Below are 15194 nucleotides of genomic sequence, written 5' to 3' on the forward strand. Positions count from 1 at the left end.
ATTATGATTTGAATGAAGACTAGTGACGGGTGTCAAAAAGTCTTGCCTACTAATATTAGTAAATCAATATCAACTTAGTGCTCACTGGACACTCACTGCCTTCCTCGTCACATAGCTGGGGAGTGGCAAGGCTGGCACCAAAATTTACTCTCTTAGCCATTAATGTTTTAAAAACACACAAGGTGGGCTTCCCTGGTGGCGCAGTGGTTGGGAGTCCGCCTGCCAATGCAGTGGACGCGGGTTCGTGTCCCGGTCCGGGAGGATCCTACATGCCGCGGAGCGGCTGGGCCCATGAGCCATGGCCGCTGAGCCTGCACGTCTGGAGCCTGTGCTCCGCAACGGGAGAGGCCACAACAGTGAGAGGCCCGTGTACCGCAAAAAAAACAAAACAAAACAACACACAAGGTGGTGTGCAGTCACAGAATGAGTATATCAAAGTTTAAGGCAGCAAAAATCAAAATATCCCCTAGGCTATCTCTGGAAGTAAATGCCAGAAAGGCTGTGGGCTACGAATGGAGGAAAGCTGAATTCAAACCCCAAATCCACCACGTTCAAGCGCTGTGATCGTGAGCAATTTATCAGAACTGTTCAAGTCTCGGTTTCCACAAAGGACTGTTATATTGACAAGCTGAGCATAGGTAAGTCTCCTGACAAGACGGCCCCACCTCTTTAACTTTTCTACGTGACTAGCATCTTCTGGAAGCAGCACCATCTCCACCCGCAGACATGCTCACTGGGCGCCAGCCCCTCCCTACGTGGTCCTGGGACCAGCAGCACCTGGGAGCTGGGAGCAGATGAAGAACCCGAGGCCCAGACCCACTGAATCAGAATCTGCGTTTCAGTAAGAACCCCAAGTGATTCACGTGTTATTAAGGTTTAAAAAGCACTGCTCCAGCTGTCTCCGAAAAGGGGGTGAGGGGAGCACAGAAGGAAACCCAGAACTTAACACAGTGTATTTAACCAAGACGGACAAAATAAGCAATAAAGTACTAAAAATAAGTAGTTACGAATTCTTCTCTCTTTTTAAGAGATATTAACTTACAGAGACGAAACACCAGATGGTAAGAGGAAAAAGAAACTACATGTTGATGTGTACCTTCTTACAAACAAGTCTGGCTGTATCACACGCAGGCATTCAAGTTAGATTTGTTCCGCTTATGCTTTACTCCATCTTTTCAGGCTGAAGAAATGAAAACGGATGGTTCTTGGATTTCAGAGCTTCACTGCTCATGGTTAGCTACTTTTTACATCCTGCTAAGTAGAGAGCAGGGTGACCCAGCATTCCACCAGTGTAGCTAAATGTGAAGTCCAAACATCTTCATAAATAACACGAGCTCCACTTTTCCTATCAAAATGAAAACAGAGAAATAAATATAACACATTCCAATGTAACTAAAATAAATAGCAGAAACATCACTTCGCTGTGAAAACAAAGTAGAAATTATTATGACCATCCCTGACAATAAACCAAATATTATGTCTACTAACAGCAATCTCTGTTGTTTGTTCTTTATGTGAATTTGAGTTATAAAGATTTTTTTCTTAAATGAGCATCAGGTCATCTTATCTTCATGAATTTTAATGAGAAACACATGAACTACATGGACACTTCTGTAATTTATAATGATGTATAGTATTTTTAAATGACATTTTTAGCTCATCAGAGGCAAGAATAAATTCCAAGATTTTTAAAAGAAATAACACTATGTTTAGTCATCTACTCACACATTGATTCAACTAGAAAGTGCTATGTTCCACGTCCCATCCTGAGTCCTGGGCCACATAAGTAAAGACAGGCACAGCCTCTGCCCTCAAAGAGCTTCTAATCACTAAATAAATAACCAGTGTCTGCTAAAAAGGGGCTGCTTTAATGTTTCAAACCGTCTCTGTTTCACCCTCGTCCCTTGTGCTAAGGAGGGTATGGCTGTCTCTACGCGAGGTTTTCTTTTTGTTCTGTTTTTGGGGTTTTTTTGTTTTTTGTTCTACGTGAGTTTTACTACCAAAAAATACTGTCCACAGTTTAACAGTTGAAATAAGTGTTCTACTTCGATAGGCATCCACAAATATTAGAAATGCCTAAAAGGAAAAAAGTCCTGTGCATAATATTAATGCTTGTATACTGGTCTTTCTTGTTTTGCTGTCATCCAACAAAACCAAAATAAAAAAGAGTTATAGGAAACAAAGTTCAGTGGAGATGTGCTTCTCTATTCACTGAAGGACCCTCTCCAATGGTGTGCGATATGGCACATAGCAGGCAGCCTGCAAGGAAGGCAGGATGGACCACGTGAAGGACGGAAGCACTTCATTCTGCCCCAGCGTCACGAGAGCCCACGACCAGAGATCACACAACTGCATTTATGTGTCAAGGCTGATGTCTCAAGTCTGTGAACTCCCTGAGAACCACCAGTGTTTGATAAATTATTAGGTTATGCAGAATTTTATTATTCAAGCACAGGATATTTGTTCTTGCAAAAGATCAAGGACCAATTTAAAAGAACTAAGAAGTAGATCTATCAGGCATCTAAGGCAAGCTGCTATTTCAGTTGACAAAATCACTTTTTTTCTTTTTTTAAAAAATAACTTTATTTTATGTATTTATTTTTTTGGCTGCACTGGGTGTTCGTTGCTGTACACGGGCTTTCTCCACTTGTGGTGAGCAGGGGCTACTCTTCGTTGAGGTGTGCGGGCTTCTCATCATGGTGGCTTCTCTTGTTGCGGAGCACGGGCTCTAGGCGTGCAGGCTTCAGTAGTTGTGGCTCACGGGCTCAGCAGTTGTGGCTCATGGACTCTAGAGCACAGGCTCAGTAGTTGTGGCTCACGGGCTTAGTTGCTCCACGGCATGTGGGATCTTCCCGGACCAGGGCTCGAACCCGTGTCCCCTGCATTCGCAGGCGGATTCTTAACCACTGCGCCACCAGGGAAGCCTGACAAAATCACTTTCAGTTATGTATTTCTTATTCTCCAGTTAAAAAAAAAGAGCCTAAAAGGTTTTCTGTAGAGAACCTTCCAGGGCAATGAATTTTAGGAGAAACACATCGTGTGGATCATACATAAAAAGTATCAGGTAGGGGCTTCCCTGGTGGCGCAGTGGTTGGGGGTCCGCCTGCCGATGCAGGGGACACAGGTTTGTGCCCCGGTCCAGGAGGATCCCACATGCCGCAGAGCGGCTGGGCCTGCGAGTCCGAAGCCTGTGCTCCGCGACGGGAGAGGCCACGGCGGTGGGGGGCCCGCGTACAGCAAAAAAAAAAAAAAAAAAAAGTATCAGGTAGCAAAATGTTGTCAATTACAGTTTTGAAAAACATACAATAGTTTTTTAAAATCCAGTATTTCTTGCATCCTCTCTCTTCAAAAACCTAATATTTCCACTAAAGCCCAATTCACAGAGGGTACTTGTGCAGGGATGAACAGAGCTCAAGTATGATGTTCTGTGGCAATCTATTGTAACTCAGGAATAGAGCTTAGAAACCTAAAAGAATGCACAGTTAACAATGTCCCCAAGGTCACCGACAGATAATCTCAATGATGGAGAGCTGGACCTAATTTTCGAAAAGTTCCAGAGAATGAAATCATGGTTGCATTTTCTGATGAGAACCTGAAGGTAAGATACTCTGTGCTGCTGTTTAAGGAGAGCACTGCTTCACTGGGATGCCAGAAACACAGGTGAAAGTTTAGGAATCCAACACAAAGTTGCAAATGTTAAATAATAAATATGTACCTTTAGGTATAACTGAAGTTTTTTTCTAAAAATGAACTTTGAATTTGCAATTCAATTCCACATGGACTAAGTTGAGGTCCTAGAATTCTCAAGCATAAAGCGAGGAAGAGATAATTTGAAGTTAAGAAAAGTTAAGAACTGGCATTTCTACTTAGCTGCCCCAGTTAAACAAAACAAACCAGAAACAGTGAGACCCCTGAAGGCCGTATTTTGAAAAGGATGGGCAGCAACAAGCCCCGCACGAAGGGAATCACTGGGTTTTCTCATGTGTAGCCTCGTGCATTTACAGTTTGCCAAATACGGAAACTTCTGCTTTAACATACACAACCTTAATCTAGTATTTTTTTTCCCCTGCTAAAGCCAATAGATTCAGGTGCTTCACCAGACCAATTCCAATTCATCATAACAAAACCAAATTGTCAGGCCCCAGGAATGCTGTCTTTCAATGTGCCATGCTACGAGCCTTGAGTCACATTTCATGCCTGCCCCGTCCAGACGCCAGGAGGTGCAGAGACAGTTCTACACTCACTGTTCCCACTTCTTTTCTCACTATTAACTCTTCAACCCTCCTTATCATTAAGCCTGATGCTTCTAAGGTCTCTGACCACATCCATCTGGTCAAACCTAATAATGGTCATTTCTCTGTCCTTGCCCTCTTCGCTTTTCAGTGGAATTCAGCACCGCTGAACGCGCTCTGCTTCCTGAGACGGTTCCTATTTTGCTGAGAATCAGTCCTCCTGGTGGTCCCCCTCTGCCACCACCTGATCCTTCTTGGTTTCACTTGCTGGCTCTTCTTCCTTCTCCCCAGCGGTTGGCACCGCCCAGGGCCCAGTCCTAAGCTCACTGCCCTCCTCACTCCGCAGGTGCCGCAGCTTAAATACCACCTATGTGCTAATGGTTCCCAACGGGATATTTACAGCCCTAACCTTTGCCCTGAATAAACAAACAAATAAATACTGAATTACAGAAAATATAATTTGGTATTTATATTTTATACAATTTGATGTGATATCTCTCTGTGGTTGTTTAATAGAAATCGCAAACCTAATACGTATAACCCAGAATTTTTTTATCGTACCCCAAGCCCTGCAAACATTTTTCTTCCCCAGTATTCCCCATCTCAGTAACTGGTACCACTGCCTACCCTACAGAATTCTCAATCATTTACAGCTGCTCAAGTCAAATATTTAGGCAGGAGGCACCCTGACTTCTCTATTTCCACACACCTATGTTGTCCAACCCTGTCAGATCTTCCTAGAAAGTGCACCAAACTGATCCCGGTCACGGCCATCGTGCTTTCTCACCTGGACGATCGTTAACTGCCTGCTTCAGGTCCCTCTGCTCTTGCCTCCCTGCAATCCATTCTTTACACGAAGCCAGAGACAGAAAAGCCCGCCGTCCTCTCGTTAAAATACCCCGGTGGCTTCCCAAGCTCCTGGCCATGACCTATGAAGCCAAAGGCCTGTCCTCTGCATCCTAACTAAGCGCCCAGGGCTTTGTCTCCTGCAGTCTCAGCTGTGGGACCTATCCAGCACCTTCATACAGCGGAAGAACCAATTATCGATGTGAAGCTACGAATTCCAAAATGATGGTGGAACTTCACTCATAACACAGTCAATGGCTGCGTTCCAGGACTTCAGAGCCTCCTCCCCCTAAAGATGACTTTCACCCCTTAAACTCCAGCACGGGTCACTCCAAGGTGACACTCACAGTCCTGTCCACACAACTTTCCAAGTGTTCTCAAGAAGGGCAACACGCAAGCCCCGGACTTTCTAGGCAAATCACTTTTTCCTATCTGTCCTCAGTGCTGAGCCTATGGAGCTGGGAAAGCACAGCACCTCCCGGGTGGAAAGAGTACCCCAGGTCTGGCTGGGATGACAGGATGGCAGAGCAGGTGCAGGATCCCTACAGATCCACTACTTCCTGTGGCCCCAGGGTGCACAGAGAAGGGTCTTGGGCACCTTCCAGGAACCACCGCAAGTGAAAGGAGCAGAGGACGGCAGGCTCTGTGTCTGTCCACAAACAGAATCCGTCATTTTAATAATGAAAAATTTTAAATGAGGTGCACTTTGAGATGACTGTTATAGCCAGTGCCTAGGGCAATACCTTTATCAAGACTTTCAAAGATTCACATCCAAGTCAGGTGAGCTATTCTTCCCAGTGTCTCCACCACTAAACAGAACAATGTTTACTATCTCACAGGGTCCTGGAGACAGTGGATGTGAAAACGTTTTTTAAAGTATAAGTACTTCATCGAGGTATAATCTGCGGGAGAGTGAAAATAACTTGAATTAAGGCAATGAAGATACAAAGGCCCAGGCTGGAGATCTTATGTCATCAACGCCCAGCATGTGGTTGCAGCCAATAAATGTTTGCTGGAGAACTTAAGAAAACAGCTCACAAACCCTGGTGACAAGTGTGGTGTATAAAGTACATTCTGTCTCAAAATCATTCAAAGTTAATATGCCAACTTAAGGTTTAAAAAAAAAAAGAGAGAGAAAATAGTTTCAAGACGATGCCTTCTGAACAGTCCCAGGAGGGCAGGGATGTACCAGAACACCAGTGAAAACCCCAGATTCCAGTCTGGTTCTACCACTGGCTGTAATTTTAGGAGGGTGACTAAGCATTCTTCAGAGCAACACGACAGGCATGGGCTGCAGGAACTGTTTCATTCTAATTCGGTTGTTTTATTCCGTGCTCACACCAATAACATACAATACGTCTTATCAAACTCACTGCTTACTGAGTTCAGTGCGAGAAAGCCAAAACCGAATCACATTATTTCAAGACAATTGACCCACTATGACATCATGTTTTGATTTATGAAACACTTGATTATAAGGTGTTTTTCTGTTCTTCTGTTGAGTTCACTGCCTTGAAACGTGGCTGCAGAACTGAGTTAGCTTCTAAGCCCTGGACTTGCATTTACAGGTGATTTAGCTTTTAAGACCCTCTACCAAGCCTTATTCAAAAGCGGTCAGAATCAACACCTTTAGACCTGAACATAGAGGCTGAGTCACTCCTCTGCGGGTCTCTGACAGGGGGACAGAGCTACATGTACTGGGAGCAGAGGGGAGAAGACGTGACAGGGCCCCTCCCCTCTCTGGAGGGAGGTGGCAAGTAGGCAGAGCGGAATCACAGGTGAGTCAGCAGGAGTGTGGCAGACACCAAACAAGTGAAAGTGAGACAATTCTGCTAAAGAATTCGAAGAGCCCACGCTTGAACAAAAAATAACAAACACACTTCAGTCTAAAGGGACACTTTGGTCAAACCGATTTCTCTGTTTTTCTTCCTGTCTCCTGTGAACAGGACACAGGCCTAATTTCTGTTTCTGATAGACAACTCAGTCACGAAGCAGGAAGAGCACAAGTTATTCTCTTTGCTGAAAACAGCAGAGTTAACAATGGAAGTGGGAACTGTAAACAAGTAGAAATCGCCAACAGAGTTTTTCACTCACACTCACTCACACACACACACACACACACACTCACACACACACACCCCAGATTAAGTAAAAATTCAAACCGAATTGTGTTATAAAATCATCATGATTTTTTGGCTATGACTAACTGGACCACATACAACTAATTTTGAAGAGCTGCTAGAATTCTCCTTCACAAAAAATTTCCAGAGAATACCACACAAACCCTGGAATAAAAGCATTCCCAGCAATGCTTTTCTTGGAGGCAAGTCCATGGCGCTCGCCAAGAGGAGTATTTTAAGAACCCCCCAAACTGCGCTGGGGACAAGGAAAAAGGAGGCAGACCACAGGGCGAGAGTCACTCCTTTTGCACAAAGGCAACATGACCCTTCAAGTAAGTGTGTGGAGTCTTCAAACCTTGACCCTAAAAGAAGCTGCCGCCTGTGAAGCTCCTGTCCAAAGTCGTGAACGAGCTGCAGATGAGTCTTAAACTGTGCACTAAGCTTTAGAAACTAGCTGGTGTGGCTTTGTAAGCGGCAGGGGCAACTTCTGTCTCTCAAAATAGTTTATCATGTTTGTCCGATTGATTTTGTTTAGAAAATTAATGGAGGAGGCCATTCAAGAAGCAGCGAGGATGTCTGTCTTATTTAAGATGGAGCTGAACAGGGAAAGGGATTCAGTTCATTTCTACAGGTTTTTTAAGGCAATAATCTATATTAGTATCAATGGACACGTCATGCCCACAAGAGGAAACCTTTGAGTCATCACAGTTACATGACCAGGCATTCTTCTTTAAGCCACAGTGCATCCTGTGCTTCTTGATTTCCCAGGGGTCGGTGCTTTTCACGAATAGTGAGCGTTTGGGCATTGCTGGTAAGCTGTTTTCATTGAGAGACACAAATCCCAAAAGTATCCTTAAACTCTGAGAGCTCTCACTTGGAGTACTAGGATCTGATGGTTCTGGAGAAGCTTAAAATAACAATATATGAAAATCAATACCACGGTGGCCGTAGGAGAAGCGGTGACTCAAATACACCGAAATCCTCAGGATCAGGAAAGAGTCTGTTCTTGGGTCCCCAAAGGCCAGACGCAGATGCTCCTCCCTTTGTCCACCCAGACCACCCCTGTTCCAGCCTTCTCTCACAACCCCTTCCTCAATAAAGGGGCCCCGGAGCCCCTTCTCCTATGAGCACCAACAGCGTTTACAAGCTTTTGTGGGTGTTCCCCAGGACCAGCCGTGCAATGAATGGACGGGTCCATGGCCAAGGGTTCACCGGTCCAGAGCAAGTGTCTTTTGTCAATTTTAGGGTTAATACGTTCTTTCCGTACATAAGACCACGGGGACAGGATGTAAGAAGTGGTATTTACAGCTCTTGCAGGGGATTAGTAAGTTATTTCTGTTGTAAGGCTAACATACGTTAGGTTCTTACTTTTGCCCATCACCGTGAAGAGCACCACACATCCTTAACTCTTAGCTTTCACACAATCCTGTGAAGGACATCCTGTCTCTAGGTCCATTGCCCAGATGAGGAGCTGCGGCTCAGTGAGATGGAGCTTCTCACCTAAGGCTGCCCTGCGGGAAGGTGCCCGCCACCAGGGCAGCTCAGCGTAGTTTCTTCCCATTTTACGTGGGGATGGATTAACTTTAAATCCCCCAATCCCGGGGCAGCCAGGTGGCTCACCATTTAACTGTCCCGTACTGAATTATTATTTTTTTTTATTGCAACCGATAAAACACTGGAGGCCTGGACATTGTGTTACAGTTCTATGCGTCTTCCTCTATTTCAAAATAAGGTAAACGCGCTGCCGATTTATACGTGGAAAATGATGACATAATGGGAATATACGGGAACCTCCACACAGAGCAAGCACATATGCATTTACACGTGTGCGGATGTGTGCTTTCAGTGCGATCATGTAAGGGCCTTGTCATCCCATTCTTTCTCTCTGAACAGCTACCTGCTGATTCCTGTCTTCTTAGTAGAAGGCATTGGACGTACAAGATACTAGACAGACAGAACATAGGACCTGTCAGAAGTCAGATCTTACAGAAGAGCCCGTGGCTTAATTAGCGCCCTAGCAAAGGGCACACCATTCTTAAGATCTTGAGGCAGCTGCTTTGCCACCGTCTGAAATCACTACACTGGGAAGGAGAACGCGATGTTTAAAATCACCACTTGCATGCTTTCCTGCACTAGTGTTAAAACCCCCAGGAAGGCTCCTGGCTCAGCACTATGATAGCCCCGCCCCAGTCCTGCCCTTGCTCCTGTCCTGGGGGGTCCACACCCTCCCCTGCCACCCCCCCACCCCCCGCCCCAACGGGTCAGCCTCGCTCCGGGCCAGCACCGCCGGTGAGCACCGCGTCAGGAAGGATGTGAACAGACTGGGGACGGTTGGAGGCCCAGGGCAACCTACTCTATTCTTTTTTTTTTTTACATCTTTATTGGAGTATAATTGCTTTACAATGGTGTGTTATTTTCTGCTTTATAACAAAGTGAACAAGCTATACATATACATATATCCCCATATCGCCTCCCTCTTGCATCTCCCTGTCCCTTCCTATCCCATCCCTCTAGGTGGTCACGTGCTATGTGGCTGCTTCCCACTAGCTATCTACTTTACGTTTGGTAGTGTATGTATGTCCATGCCACTCTCTCACTTCGTCCCAGCTTACCCTTCCCCCTCCCCGTGTCCTCAAGTCCATTCTCTAGTAGGTCTGTGTCTTTATTCCTGTTTTACCCCTAGGTTCTGTAAACGTTTCCTTTTCAATTTTTCTCAACGTGCTCTGTTTCTGAATGGTCTGTCTCCTTACTTACAAGGACCTAAGCCCATTCTGAGGACTAGGAATTTTATGTGAAGGCATGGGCAGGGTCCCTGCTGGGGCGGGGGGTGCTCTGAGGGATAAGGTGGTGCAGGCCTCCTTCCTGGAGCTGCCAGGAATCTCAGGCTCCTTGGCTTGCAGACACGTCACACCAAGCTCTACTCTTCACACACCTTCCTCCTTCTGTGTCTTCCTAAACTTTTAGAAAGCCTGTCCTTACAGAACTCAAATCAATTAAAAGTCATCAGCCGGGGACACAATAAACAGTGTTACATGGCCTTTATAGAATTAATGCATTTGTGCATGGGGGAGAAGGCAGGATAACGGCGCCCACAGCTGTCCACAGGCGGGTCCCTAGGATCTGTGAATGTGTTTCCTTCCGCGGTGACAGGCACTTTACAGATGCGATGAAGTTAACGACCTTGAGATGGGAGATGCTCTGGGTTATCCAGGTGGGCTCCATGAGACCACGAGGGTCCCAATAAGTGGAAGACGAAAGCGGGAAATCACAGATTTGGCTATGGAAGCAGAGGTCATGACCTAATCGCTGGAAGGGGACACGAGCCCAGGGACATGGGTGGCCTCCAGAAGCTGGAAAGGGCAGGAAACAACTGTTCTCCTAGAGCCTCCAGAAACCTATTTCAGATTACTGACCTCTGAAACTGTAAGAAAATAGATTTGTGGGGTGGTTTTTTTTTTAGCCTCTGAAAAATTTGTTATAGCAGCCACAGAAAACTAATGCAGTCCCATGGATTCTGAAGCAGAAGAAATTATTCAAGGTGCTGCTACCTTGTGTTATTTAGGAAAATTGGCCGAGTGGGCTGACTATCCGGCAAGGGTCCCATGGGTGACACGGTGGCTCCTGGGGCTACCGTCACTTGTACTCAGCTGCAGGGAGTCAGGGGGGAACAGGGGCAGCCGCCGTGTCAAACTGCAGGGCCACTCATGCCAGATTTGTGGATCCAGTGATGCCTGCTGCTGGGTGGATGGCTCGTCCCTGCGCTGGTGCCTCTCACAGCTCCGTGACGTCTGCCTGGGTGCGTAGGAGGAAAGAGAAGCCTCCACACGCACCCCTTTAAATCATTATGGATGTTTGCTAAGTCATCTTCTTACCAACTGTTATGTGGTCGTCCAAGTCAACAACCCCGGGATTATCCCACTCCTCTGCCCTTACAACCTGCAGCCCACCCATGAGAAAGCCTTTGACCTCGACCGTCACGAGAGCATCCAAATCAGAGCGCGTCTTGCCACCGCTACCCCTCCTGCCACCCACTCCGAGCTGCAGTCTCTCCCACTGGAATATTGACCGCAGCAGCTGCCAGCGGGTTCCCTGATGCCATCCTGCTCCCCTGCAGGGAGCTCTCCACACAGCAGCCACGTCCGCTGAGAAACACAAGTCAGATCACGTCACTCCCAGGATAGAAACCTTCCCATGTCTTATCACAACACAAGGAATAGGACACAAGCACTTTACCACCGTTCCCGTCACGATCTGGCGGTCCCACCTCATCTTCTGCTACTTTTTCTCTTGGTGTGCCCCAATCCGACCTTCTTGCTATTCCTCAAAGACACCATTCCTGCTTAGGGATTCTGTCCTGGTATAACGTCTGGGGGCTCTAAGTCGGGGTCTGCCGTGCCGACCTTACAGGACCCGTCTGGGAACGCCAACAGCCCAACACCTGGAGGCCCAGGGTGCTGTGGAAATATATAGGAGTCCCTAAACAGAACCACCCTTTGTCTGGGTAGTTTGTGTTCTTATTTTTGAGTTGTGAGAGCTTATATATTCTGGATGTAAGTGCTTTGTCAGATGAGATTTGCGAGTATTTTCTCCTGGTCCTTTCATAATATTCTTCACAGAGTAACAATTTTTAATTTTGATGAAGTATAACATTAATCTTTTCTCTTACACATCATGCTTTTGGTGTTGTATCTAAGGACTTTTCGTGTAAACCAAAGTCATGAAGATTTTTATCCTATGGTTTACTTCTAAGAGTTTGATCATTTTACATTTTAGCCTGTGATCCAGTTTGACGTAAGTTCTGTGCAGAGAAGAAGGTTATAGGTTAATTTTTTTGTATATAGATGTCCAGTTGCTCCAGCGCCATTTGTTGAAAAGACCGTCCCTTCTCCACTGAATGGCCTTTGCATGTTCATCAAAACCAGTGGCCGTTTGCCTGGGTGTATTTCTGGACTCTCCGTCTGTTCCATTATGTCTGTCCTTTTGCTGAGACCACATCGTCTTGATTACTGAAGTGTCAAAGGATACCTTAAGATCAGGTAGTGTTATACCTCCAACTACTTTTTTGTTTTCTTTTAAATTTTATTTATTATTCGAAAGCCATACACAAGTAATATAGAAAATTTGGAACTTACAGGAAAACCAAAGAGAAGAATTACAATTACTTTATTCCACCATCCACAGATAACCATTATTATTAACATTTTGGAATATATCCTCAGTCTTTTTATCGTTTTATGTATGCAAGTACACACCTATATTAAAAGAAAAAAAACAAAATTGAGATTACATAATACTCACTACTTTTATAACCTTTTTTAATGTTCAAAGAGCATTTTTCTTTCTAGTCTAATGTTCTTCTACGTGACTTTTAAGGGCTGTGCAGTACTCCGCCATCTGGATGGATACACAATAATTTACTTCAGCAATTCCCTATTGAAAATTTTCATTACAGCAGAAAAGAAACGAACCTCCAATCAGACAGTCGCTTTCCTTTTTTCCTCTATTGCAATGCTGGGATGAACATCCTATAAGCAAATCTTTAATGATCTTGTTAAGATAAATGACTGAATGTAGAATTATGAAGTCAAAGGCCATGGAAACTTTTAGGATGTTTGCCACTATCTCCAAACTGACATCAGGAAGCCTGGACCACCTGGTACCCCATATGCAATGTGCGGGGTGTTATTTTAGTACTACTTTGCCGATAACTGCGTCTTATTTTCCTGTTGCGGTTTGCTGCGGGAAAAGTGCTCTCCTTTCGTTAGTTACTAATGAAGCACACATTTCTCCCCGTGGTTCTATCCGTCTGGACGTCGGTTATGAGTCGGCAGGTAGGTCCTCTCACCGCCGGCTCCTGTTCCTTGAGGCTGTGTGTATAAAAATCCCAGGGTGGGGAAGCGGAAGCAGGATGAAGCCAAGGACACCTTCACGTGGCCCCATCTCTGGGCCGAGTGGGAAGACTGGAGACAATCGGAGAGGCGAGTAGATGGCTAGATGCTTGCCCTGGATGGCAGTGGCTGTCACCCTCCTCCTGGGGCGCTCTTGGTCTCTGTGGGCCCCTCTGCAGGATGCCCAGGCAGGCCTGTGCTCTCCAGGCCTGGTCCTTCCCGGGCCTTCCGCTTGCCGCTGTGCCCCCAGGCTGCTACTCCTCATTTCTGCCCCAGGACGGGTGAGGATGGCAGAGCTGCAGGGAGACCCTGCGGCCAGTGAAGCCAGGAGGGGGAGAAAGGACAGAGCGAGGTCCAGGGACAGAGCGACCTTTGCAGCCTGCGAGTGGACTCAGACCGTCCACCCCCTGGACCGCAGTCCCGCACACATCCAGCTTAGCCTGCAGAAGCGTGGGTACAGTGACCTGCGGGCCCCTAAATCTCTCTGTTTCTCATAAATGGAGACTAGGACCCGGCTCCCTACACACCTGCTGCCCCCAAACAGAGCAAACAGCTTCCTGCAGCCCCTGAACTTAGTCACCATCTCAGGCCGGGAGCCTGGGCCAAGGCCCAAGCACACCAGAGCGCAGGAGTGAGACTGGGTCAGGAGCTGGGGGTGGCAGGTTTACACCGCCTGATGCCCCAGAGGGGGTCACGTCCCACAGCCCACCTCTCCTGGATGATGGACGGGAGAATCTCCTGAGCTGAGTCTCACACACTGTTCTGCAAAGTAAAGTGAGGGAAGAAAGAGCAGGGGCCGCCGGGACGCCACGGGGCCTGCGACCTGCTCTAGCGGGTGTGCGTGGGGAGCCCGGGACCATCTTTGCCTGGTGGGAGGTCAATGCAGAGGCTGCGCTGCCACCAGCCCCTCCCCAGCTCCCCGGGCCAAGGTCAGAGGTAGGGAGGGCAGCAGCTTCTGCGAAAGCTGCTTTGTTCCCACTGCTGCCGGAGGAGTGCCCAGGCTCTGAGTCTGCACAGGAGGCTCTGATTCCCTCGGGCAGGCCCAGCTCTGTGACTCCGCACCTCGGGTGGAGAAGTGGAGATGCGGGTGGGTCTGAGGGTCCCATGCAGAGGTGAGTATCCCTGAATCCAGAGTCTGGGCCAGGCTGAGGAAATAAATACCGGGAAAGACAAGAGCGGGGGATGACTGCTCAGATGGGAGCCTCCGTGTGACCTTCTCCCTGAAGAGGAGCTTACTTTAGGGTGTCACCTGGAGAGGCCACTAGGAAAGGATGGGCACAAGGAACAAGGGTGGGGGGACACCTGGGTAGAGGGGTGGATGGGGTTTCCTGCGTTCCACACAAAGACCAGTCAACCCTGCTAGTCAGAGCCTCTCCCCAACCCCGTTCAGCTGGGCTCTCTAGTCTGAAACTCTTCTCTCTGGCTGGTCAGGCTGGCTGAAGGCTCTGCAAGGGGACAGGGTCCCCTTCCAGAAGGGGTCATCACTCCCAACTCCGTCACCTTCCAGACGAGGGGAGGCAGCTCCTGTCCCTGGAAGCCAGGGGCAGGGGGCATATGCCTCCAGCTCTGTCCTTCTCTTTCAAAACTGTTTCATCTAGTCTGTTCCTTTTTCTCCATATACACATCTTAGAGTCAGCTTGTCTATATCATCAAAGAATTCTCCTGTGAGTGTGAGTGGGTATGTGTTAAACCTGCAAATCATTTTGGGGAGGAATGGCATTTTAACCATACCGAGTCTTCCAATCCATGCGCACGGTATGTCTCTCTGTTGTTTGAAATCAGTGTTTTGTTGTTTCCAGCACACAGATCCTGCACATCTTTTGATGTTAGATTTGTACATAAATACCTCATTGTTGACCTTGTATTACTGTATCCTTGTTTCCTGACAATTTGCTGAACTCACTTATTAGTTCTGAGAGCTTTTTGGTATAGATTTCTTGCAACTGTCTACATAAGCAATCACACTGTCTAAGAAAGAGGTAGTCTCACCTCTTCCCCTCTAACCTAAATGCCTTTTATTTCGTTTTCTTGCCTTATTGCACTTAATCCATTCACTTACGTCATGTGGGCAAGGCTCCTCCCTCAGGGCAGGAAGGCCCAGGCGGGGA

The 15194-nt window shown here is 47.0% G+C and overlaps 1 protein-coding gene across 2 annotated transcripts in view; it reads right to left on the reverse strand.

The window, feature by feature from the left end:
* The window catches only part of MCPH1 (microcephalin 1), a 228826-nt gene that overhangs the window by 137017 nt on the left and 76615 nt on the right, over positions 1-15194 (reverse strand). For both annotated transcript variants that reach the window (XM_027122536.1, XM_027122537.1), the window contains one exon: positions 1097-1345. In XM_027122536.1, coding sequence (XP_026978337.1) covers positions 1319-1345 — 27 coding nt within the window. In that variant the 3' untranslated portion in view covers positions 1097-1318. The remainder of the gene's footprint in view (positions 1-1096; positions 1346-15194) is intronic.

This window comes from Aethalodelphis obliquidens, unplaced genomic scaffold (assembly GCF_003676395.1).
Source record: "Aethalodelphis obliquidens isolate GAN/ISIS:26980383/991018 unplaced genomic scaffold, ASM367639v1 scaffold25, whole genome shotgun sequence".
NCBI lineage: Eukaryota > Metazoa > Chordata > Mammalia > Artiodactyla > Delphinidae > Aethalodelphis > Aethalodelphis obliquidens.